We start from the raw sequence: 9,916 nt of genomic DNA on the forward strand, positions 1-9,916 counted from the left end.
GGGCAGCAGCCCCCCCAGCCACGCCCTGACCTGCTCTGCTCTGCCCGCAGGCCCGGGGAAGCTCAGCGGCGAGGCTGCACACCTCCCACACCTGCGGCCGCTGCCCGAGAGCCAGCCCTCGTCCAGCCCGCTGCTCCAGACCACCCCAGGGGTCAAAGGTCACCAGCGGGTGGAGGGATCTGGGGGTTGGTGAGGGCAAGCCATGCCAGGGGTCCCAGAGTCTCAAACTCAGGTGGTCTATCCGCCCCCTCATCCAGCTGACGGAGCCTCAGGTGCACGAGCCCGGCCGTGATCCACATCTTACACACGCCGGTCAGGGGAACCCGATCCACCTGGGGGCCCACTTTGAGACTTGGGCCAATGCCCCCACCCCATGCACTTGGGGGCATTGAGGCTGTGTGGGCAGGCCCGAAGCCCCTGGGGAGCCAAGGACCCGGGTTCTGCCCCCAAAGCTCAGTCCAGCCCTCACCCCGCCTGGAAGGTTCTGGCAGATGGCTGGCGCCTGACCCTGCTCCTGTCCCCTGACCCTTGGCCTGCAGGAGGTCATCACGCAGGACTACACGCGGCACCACCCACAGCAGCTCAGCGCGCCCCTCCCTGCCCCCCTGTACTCCTTCCCTGGAGCCAGCTGCCCCGTCCTGGACCTTCGCCGCCCACCCAGCGACCTCTACCTCCCAGCCCCGGACCATGGCGCCCCGGCCCGTGGCTCACCCCACAGTGAAGGGGGAAAGAGGTGAGTGGCGGTGGGAGACAGGGTGCCCCTTGCTGGTCACCACCGAGAGGGCTCTGTTAGGTGTCTGCTGCGGGAAGCTTGAGCCCAGTAAAGTGCGAGGCCCGCCTGGCGCCATTGCACATATGAGAAACCGAGGTTCAGGGAGACCAGGGAGTTTGCTCAAGGTCACGGCGCAGCTGGACAATAGCTGTTGCATGCGCCACACTCGGGGGGATTCCAGGCACCAAGCGGAATACTTCACACCTGTTAACCAGGATCCTCACCACAACCTTGGGAAGTGTAGGCGGTGTTATCCCATTTCACAGACAAAGAAGCTGAGGCACAGAGCAGTGAATTCACCTGCCTATAGGGACGCAGCCAGTAAGTGGCGGAGCTGGGATTCGAAGCAGAGCCGTGTGATTTGAGAGCCGCCTCCTAACGGGCACATACACACTTGCACTCCTGGTTACCCCTGGGGGGCTCCCTGGTCAGAGAGGAGAGGAGCGGGGAGGGACCCCCGCTCTAGGATGAAGGAGCCAGTCCGGGGCGCACAGAGTTCGGGAGACAGCAACATGTCTTTGGGGGAACAGTGGGGTCCCTGGCGTCGGGGTGCAGCAGGGGTTCAGCCAGATTCAGCCCACGGCCTGTGCTTGCATGGTCCACGAGCTAAAGATGATTTTACGTTTTTAAAGAAGGAGAATATACAGCAGAGACTACAAGTGGCCCACGACGCCTGAAATGTTTGCTATCTGACCCTTTGCAGGAAAAGCGGGCTAACCCTTGGTTTAGAACGAGGCAGGGTTTAGCGGGGAGTGGAGAAAGGGATGCGCCCCCTGCAAGAGGGAGAGCCCTGAGCTCTGACCACCGCGGGGACCCTCTCTCCGCCCAGGTCTCCAGAGCCAAGCAAGACGTCAGCCTTGGGCAGCAGTGAGGATGGTATAGAACCTGTGTCCCCGCCGGAGGGCATGGCAGAGCCCGGGCATCCCCGGAGCACCGTGTACCCGCTGCTGTACCGGCACGGGGAGCAGGTGGAGCCCAGGTACCTGCACGGCAGCCCCTCCCCTTCCTGGGGCGCTCAGGACTCGGGCCCTTGCCCACCTGCGGCCTCGATCCACCACTGTGCAGCTGGGGGCTTGGCAGGGGCTTTGGGGTGCAGCCGGGGGGCCTCAGACCCGCTAAACAAGGTCAAAATTTGACGGACCTCCACGGCTGCTTCCTGAGCCTTGGGCTGGGGTCTCTTAGCTCAGGCCCAGCCCCTGTTGCTGGCACTTGAGGATCTGAGAAATAAAGAGCTAAGTGTGCTGGACCAAACTGGGGCCCCGGGGAGTAGGGGGGGATGGAGGTGGAGAGAAAGGGCCCCCTGACCTCAGGGGCAGACGTGGTCTGAGCCCACTTTGGTTCCCGAGGCTCTTTTCTGGGAGTCCGGCTATTGCAGGTAGACAGGCGTGGCCCACCGGGGCAGCTGGGGCTCTGCAGAGACACCCTGAGCCCAAGGATAGGTGGATGACAGAGGGGATTTCGGAAGACATGGGCCCTAAGAAGTGGGGGAAGCAAGCATGAGGTGGGAGAAGCTTCCTTCTGAATTTCTAAGGCAGCTCAGGTGGTAAGCTCCCCATCATCAAGGGAACTGACCTGGGGTGTCTGATCCTCGCAGCAGGATGGGCTCCAAATCCCCGGGCAACACCAGCCAGCCGCCGGCCTTCTTCAGCAAGCTGACCGAGAGCAACTCGGCCATGGTCAAATCTAAGAAACAGGAGATCAACAAGAAGCTGAACACCCACAACCGGAACGAGCCAGAATACAGTAAGGGGCCCACCCTCTTTGGGAGCGGGGCTCCCGGGGGCTGGGGGTTAGCACAGCCGGGTGGACCCGCCGACCACCTCTCCCGCCGGCCCGCCACCTCACGTTCAGGGAGCCCGTGTTGTCCCTCTTTTTCCCATAGGCGTTTGCTGGGTCGTCACAGCGTGATGCCCGGCACACAGGGGGCACTCGGGATATTGGCACGCACGGGTCTGTTCGTAGTGGGCGCCAGAGATCGGGGTCACGCCCTTACAAGGACCCCGTGTGTACCCCACGCACGATGCGCTTCACACCTGTGATTTGTTTTCCCCATTTTTGCGGTTACTGGACGTAAATCCTAGCTTAGCTCTACCCTGTCAGCAAGTGCCGGGCACATAGCAGCTGCTCGAGAGAACACATGAGCGGGTGAAGCAACGAATGAAGGAACATCACATCCCCGGCCTCAGCAAACTCACTAGCGCGGGGAGCTCGGGGCCCTTGCAGAGGCGTTTCTCTTTCTGGGGCTGGAGTCGCAGCCTTGCAGACAGTCCCTGGCCCAGGCTGCTAAGTCCAGAACCTTGCCAAGTGTTGTGCCTGGGCCAGTAGGTCAGCAGCCTCAGGGGGCTGCCCCAGCCCTGCTAAATCTGTCTGCATTGTGCAAGCTCCCAGGTGGTGCACCTTGCCGAGACCAGACAGGGGACATAGGGGGGAAGGTGCTTTCCAGGACCTGTAGGCCTCACCCATCTCGTCGTCCCCCTCCAGATATTGGCCAGCCCGGGACGGAGATCTTCAACATGCCCGCCATCACCGGAGCAGGTAACCCGGTCACGCTGGGCTTCTCGGCCGACAGCCCGTCCCCTCCCTCCCCCTCCCCCGTCACTGTGCGCCCAGGGAGGTCAAGCTGGGTGTCTGGACCTGGAAGGAGACTTGGGAGTGAGGCCTCGGAGGTCACTGGGCCTCACATCAGCCGTAGCCATGGTGACACTTGGCCTTTCATAGTTCAAGTGTGTCCCCTCCTCTGCGGTGGGGATGCAGACACACACGAAAGGCCGGCGGGGTCTGGCAAGGAGTGTCTATTTGGAGTTCAATTTCAAGGCCTTCTGGTGCATGTAGCACAGTATTAGAATCACATACAACTACCCGGAACCTGTCTGGTGGGATCTCGGATGGAGATGTGAGTGTGTGGAGTGGGCCTGTGTGTGCATGTGGTCCACGCGGGCATTTTTTATAGGTGGAGCATCGGTTTTACTGGAAAATTCCATCCAGGGAGCTGGGGAAACAGTGCAGATGTATTCCAGAGATGAGTGTAAAATTCACACACATTTTTTAAATATAAATTTATTGTATTTGTTTATTTTTGACTGTGTTCGGTCTTCGTTGCTGCACACGGGCTTTCTCTAGTTGCAGCAAGTGGGGGCTACTTTTTGTTGCCGTGCACGGGCTTCTCATTGCGGTGGCTTCTCGTTGTGGAGCACGGGCTCTAGGCACGTGGGCTTCAGTAGTTGCAGCACGCGAGCTCAGTAGTTGTGGCTCACGGGCTCTAGAGCGCAGGCTCAGTAGTTGTGGCGCACGGGCTTAGTTGCTCCGTGGCCTGTGGGATCTTCCCGGACCAGGGCTCGAACCCGTGTCGCCTGCATTGGCAGGCGGATTCTCAACCACCACTGCGCCACCAGGGAAGCCCTCACACACATTTTTACACTGAAACTTAAGCCTTCTATGATGTTTTGGAGCCTGTGGGGTTAACACTGTGCATTTCTGCTGCCTCTGTAGAAGGACTGGGACGGGGCTTTGGGGAAGCACCTGGTGTCTGGTGTGAAGTGGTTGAGCCAGAGCAGACAGGGCTGACCCTCCGCCAGAGGCCTGCCCGGTATGGGGAGGAACGAGGCGTCTTTGGGGGGATGTGCTGACCTTCCCTGAGGGCCGTCACAGCTCTGGGAATGTGGTGAGCAAAAGGCAGCCATTGGATTTTATCAGGGGGCCACGGGGCCTCTAAATGGGGGTCCCAACTGGGGAATGTCCACCCACCCAGAGACTAGACGCTGGGGGCTTGGCTGAGCCTCGGGCAATGGGGAGGAGACAATTCGGTCAAAACAACAAGATGGACAGAAATGAATGTTTTCATGTTTTCATTTCAGAGATGCTCATACACCGACACAGGTGCGTGTGTGTGTAGAAATTCATGCGGTACAAGGAACTTGTATATAAATTAGACTCAACTATTTTTCAAAGCAGTTTAGGCCACACACACAAAATTTCCCCAGACCCAGGTCTCTGCTGCTTAATTAGCTCCTGCTTTAGGACTGGAGATGGTCAGCTTCCTGCCTAGCACTGACAGACCATGGACCCGTGACCTTGGGTGGCAGGTTCAGTAACGTCTGTGATCGTAGGATGCTACCAAGGAACCATCATGACCTGTATCCCTCGCATCTTTTTTTTCCACTTCCCAGTGTCTTAGTTTGTAGGATCATAAATGCTTCTCCCCCCTCCCCGCCCCACTCACTCCTGCTGGAAATTTTGCTTTTCCTTGACCGACGTGACTTTTTTTAAGTGCTGATGGAGCATGGCCGAGACACAGCTAAAAACCTGTCCAGGGGTCCTGTGGCTGTGAATGAGCTTGAAACTAAAAGGAAGAAAAGAAAATGAAAACATAGACAGCAAATCATTGCTTTAGAAATGTGATTTGAGATGCTGCCGTGTTGCTCCGAGCCTCCCGGTAACCATCAGTCCAGTTTACAGACGAGTTAGGGGTCAGCAAGACCCATTATTCGGCCACTTGGTAATCATACAATTGACTTGGAGTGGAAGTTTTAAAATCCATGAAAATTTTGCCCAGTGGCAGGCAGAGAGCTTCGTCAGAGGTTTTTGGAAGCAAAGTCTGGTTTAGCAAAAATGCCAAAAAGAGGCACGTTCCCCAGGGTTTGCAGACGTCCCCAGAATGGTTCACAAGCAAACAAGAGAGGGACAGAAAACCTGGTAAACAGAAAACGAGGCATAACTGGCGTGACTTTGAAGTGGGTGTCTGGAGGGATTCGTGAGGGACAGTTGTTGATCGGACCACTTCGTGCCGGGTGGCCGGGCCGGGGGCGGCCATGTGATTGTTTCCAGCTCTGCCCTGACCCCCCGCACGCACCGTAACTGCATGGCTGCGACCCCCCCTCTCCACCGTCCGTCTCTGCACCTCTTTCTCCTTGTGGCTCCCGGGCAGGGAGAGGGGGTGGGAGGAGAGTTAGGCCCAGCTGCGGCGGCAGACAGGGGGCTTGAGGGTCCCAGGCCTCGCAGGCAGGGGCAGCCGGAGGACCATCTGGTCACCTTCCCTCCATTCCTCCCAGCAGCCCCCGGGAACCGGGGTGGACCCCCCCAGCGCCCAGCACTGAGCTCTGGCTTGTCTTAGTTTCCCAGCAGCCCTTCCCCCAAATAAGGGGACCCCCTGATCCCGCTCCCCGTTCCTTTTTAAGGCCACTCGATTTTTTAAAAAAGAAGCAGCCCCAGCTAGGGGTTAGGGATCCAGAAGGGGCTTCTGATTTCCCCGAGGGCAGAGTAGGAATGAGGCTTGGCGGGGGGGGGGGCGGTCATCTAACCACCCCGAGCCCACCTCTTCCCCCACCGGGAATTCCTGAGGTCTTCCAGGGCCCGAGTCAGAGGGAGCCGTCCGCCCCCATCACCCTGCCGCGGAAACACGGGGGGAAGATAGGGAAATCAAGAATCGTTGCTTTGCCAAAATGTGCTCACTGTGTATTCTTTCTTCTCCTCCCTCTCTCCCTCTCTGCTTCTCTCTCCCTCTCTCCCCTTGTCCCCCCGGCCCCTGCGGCCCCCTTTGTGTGTGTGTCTCTCTCCCAGGCCTCATGACCTGCAGAAGCCAGGCGGTGCAGGAACATGCCAGCACCAACATGGGGCTGGAGGCCATTATTAGAAAGGCGCTCATGGGTAAATATGATCAGTGGGAGGACCACCCGCTCAGCGCCAATGCTTTTAACCCTCTGAATGCCAGTGCCAGCCTGCCCGCTGCTATGCCCGTAACCGCTGCTGACGGACGGAGGGAACACGCGCTCACCTCGCCAGGTCTGCAGGCCTCTTCCACCCCGTCTGTCCCACCCCGGTGTCATTAATCCTCCCGCCTCCCTCCGCGTTCCTCTGACCAACCCCCCCTCCAGCTTTGGAGCTTGTGACTCTATTTTTGTGCGTGTTTGACGTGGTCCTGGAGTTGGGTAACCCCGAGCTGGGCGGACACCCCAACCCCGGGTGTGTCTGCGTGGCCCCGGCCCGCCCACGCCCGCTGGGCCCGAAGGAGCTGCCGCTTTTCTAAAAACACTCACGCCGCTGCCCGAGCCCTGCCCTGCCTCCCTGCCCGGCTGGGCATTCGTCCCGGGATGCCCACGTCCTGGCCCAGCTTGTGTCTCCTTGGGGGAGATCAGGCTGGAGTGAGGACCCACTTTCTCTGTGTGGATCAGGGGGGACCCTTGGGCTCACGGCAGCCAGGCCAGTGGGCCCGGTGTCTGCTGCGGCCACCAAGCATGTTCACGGCTGGCCCTCGGGGCTGATGGGGTGGAGACCAGCATCTGTGTACCAGATCCAAACTCATGAATCAGGGAAACCAGACGGGCTGGCTCGCCCTCTGCCCTGGGTCCCGGATCAACACTGCGTATCAGGGCAAGGGCCAGGAAGAGAGTTCTTGAGCCATTTTTCTGACCTGGACACTGTGGCCCCGGGAAGTTTCTGGACTTAATGAGGGCCCAGGCCTGGCCTCAGGGGCCCTGGCTTCTCTGCAGAGGGCCTGCAGCCTGCCCAGCCCCGGCACAGTCCTGGGGCAGTGGTCAGGGTCAAGCCAGAGGCCTGAGGCTCCGTGCTTGAGGTATTAGCCCCTGGTGGGTAGGGGGCCTCAGGGCAGCCTGAGGGGGCTTTGCGAGTAGTTCTACCCACTCCCCTAGTAGAAACCCCCTCCAAATCCAGGCTCCTGGCTGGGTCTGGCCATCTGGTCGATCTCCTTGGCTTCCCAGGGGGCTGGGCTGCTGTTCCCCCTCCCTGGGGGGCCCGGGAAGCAGGGGTCCGAGGCCTCGCCCACCCACCCCCACCACCTCTACAGCGCGAGCGCTGTCCTCAGTCCGACTCGGCCCCTTCCCACGTGTCCCCCTGCAGGTGGTGGCGGGAAGGCCAAAGTCTCCGGCAGACCCAGCAGCCGAAAAGCCAAGTCCCCGGCCCCAGGCCTGGCGTCTGGGGACCGGCCACCCTCCGTCTCCTCAGTGCATTCGGAGGGAGACTGCAACCGCCGGACCCCACTCACCAACCGCGTGTGGGAGGACCGGCCCTCGTCCGCAGGTGGGCCCCGGGGGCGGGCAGGTGGGCCTGGCCGGCTGCCCGAGCACCTACTGTGTGCGGAGCACGTGGTCAGGCCTGTTCTGAGACACTCGCCCAGGGCCCTGGCCAGCCGAACTGGGGCTGGCAGATGGTCAGGATGCTTCTCGTAAGGGCCCAGGTGGAGGGAAAGAGCACGATCTAGAGGGAGGGTGAAGGATTCAGGAGGTGAAGAGAGGCCTGTGGGCAAGGGCCGGTCCCACAGGCTTGGGGGGCCTCAGGGGAGCCCCCGACTTATCTGTGCCTGCGAGGAGGTCCCTGGGGGAGGAGCGTGATCTCCCGCAGGTCCAAGGGAGCTCTTGGCTACAGGACAGACGCAGGGGGGCGAGGGCAGGAAGAGCGAGGCAGCTCCCGCTGGGCCGGGCCACAGGCCGCCGGGCACGAATGGCGTGGGAGTGCTGGGAGTGAGGCCAGGTGGGCAGTTTGAGAAAGCTTCCAGGAGACAGGAGAGGTGGGGAGGCAGGAGGCCGAGGCCCCAGCTCCTGGGGAGGTGGGCGGGTGGGCCCCTGGGGGCCGCCAGGCTCACCGGGGCCTCCGGGGCTTCTCTCCCGGCCTCTCCGCAGGGTCCACACCGTTCCCCTACAACCCCCTGATCATGCGGCTGCAGGCGGGGGTCATGGCCTCCCCGCCCCCGCCTGGCCTCCCCGCGGGCAGCGGGCCCCTGGCCGGCCCCCATCACGCCTGGGACGAGGAGCCCAAGCCGCTGCTCTGCTCGCAGTACGAGACGCTCTCCGACAGCGAGTGAGGCTCAGAACGGGGTGGGCCGGCGAGCGGCCGGAGCAGCGGGCGGCTGCCGACTCCCCCCACCGAGGAAGGAGCCCCTGAGTCTGCCTGTGCGCCCGTCTGTCCATCCGTCCGTCCAGAGCCGGCATCCTTGCCTGTCTAAAGCCTTAACTACGACTCCCGCCCCGGCTGGCCCTGTGCAGTGACCTTACTCAGGGGATGTTTACCTGGTGCTCGGGAGGGGAGGGGCCGGGGAGGGGGCACGGCAGGCGTGTGGCGGCCACACGCACACAGCCGGGGCGGCCAGGGACCCAAAGCAGGACGACCACGCACCTCCCACGCCACTGCCTCCCCACCTAACGCATTTGGAACCAAAGTCTAAACTGAGCTAGCAGCCCCCGCACCCGCCCTCTGTCCCCATCCCGCTTAGCACTCTGGACAGACGGACACAGGCCCTGTCCAGGCCCCAGCGCTCTTGTCCCAGTCCCCACGGGCTGCCCCAGCCGACGAGACCGCTGGAAACCAAGTCAGGCCAGATGGGCGGGCGACGGGGCCGGGTGCGGCCTGGGGTGAGCGGCTGCTCCGAGGAACTGGACTGTTTTTTTCATACATCGTTGCCGCAGCGGTGGGAAGGAAAGGCAGGTGTAAATGATATATTGGTTTACAGGGTATATTTTTGATACCTTCAATGAATTAATTCAGATGTTTTAAGCAAGGAAGGACTTACCCAGTATTATTGCTGCTGTGCTTTCGATCTCTGCTTACTGTTCAAGAGGCGTGCGCAGGCCAACAGTCGGTGACCCCATAGTCCACAGGACCGAGGTGGGGCAGGGGCTGCCAGCTCTCGAGCCCCCCTGCGTCCTCCCTCCCTTCCTTCCTTGGGCAGAATGAATTTGAAGGGGATTCTGTGACCGCCATCTGCGCACGGCGGTGGCGTCCTGTCATTTACACACGTTCTTCTCATTAAAAAGCGAATTATACTCCACTTACAGAGGCTCCTTCTCTATCTTAGCCCTGGCAGCCAGGAGGACAGGCGACTGGGCCGTGGGGGCGGGGGGGAGGGGAACAGTTGGAGTGTAACCCTGCGGGGGACAAGGGCACATCCCCTGACTCACCAGTCTCTCCCCTCTGCAGGCGAATATTTACGCCCACGGTAAGGATGTCACCGTGCAGACCTTGAACAGTCCCACCCGTGGTGAGAGTATTGAATTTTTACACCCACGAGGAGGGTGTCAGATATTCACAGCCATGGTGACGGTATCCAAGAAGGCCATCGTCAGCTCTTAACTGTTAAATACTTTAAAAATTATTCCTGCCCACACTGTGTTAGGGAACAAACAGACCCTTTGCCGT

General features: G+C 60.8%; 1 protein-coding gene across 1 annotated transcript in view; it reads left to right on the plus strand.

Moving 5' to 3' along the window:
- The window catches only part of NCOR2 (nuclear receptor corepressor 2), a 191,896-nt gene extending 182,348 nt beyond the window's left edge, over positions 1–9,548 (plus strand). The window contains 8 exon segments of the mRNA XM_024758467.1: positions 51–173; positions 523–733; positions 1,602–1,751; positions 2,367–2,515; positions 3,254–3,307; positions 6,329–6,550; positions 7,625–7,804; positions 8,404–9,548. Coding sequence (XP_024614235.1) covers positions 51–173; positions 523–733; positions 1,602–1,751; positions 2,367–2,515; positions 3,254–3,307; positions 6,329–6,550; positions 7,625–7,804; positions 8,404–8,585 — 1,271 coding nt within the window. The 3' untranslated portion in view covers positions 8,586–9,548.
- The last annotated feature ends 368 nt before the right edge of the window (positions 9,549–9,916 follow it).

Source organism: Neophocaena asiaeorientalis, unplaced genomic scaffold (genome assembly GCF_003031525.2).
Source record: "Neophocaena asiaeorientalis asiaeorientalis breed wild unplaced genomic scaffold, Neophocaena_asiaeorientalis_V1.1 scaffold77, whole genome shotgun sequence".
In the NCBI taxonomy this organism is placed as follows: Eukaryota; Metazoa; Chordata; class Mammalia; order Artiodactyla; family Phocoenidae; genus Neophocaena; species Neophocaena asiaeorientalis.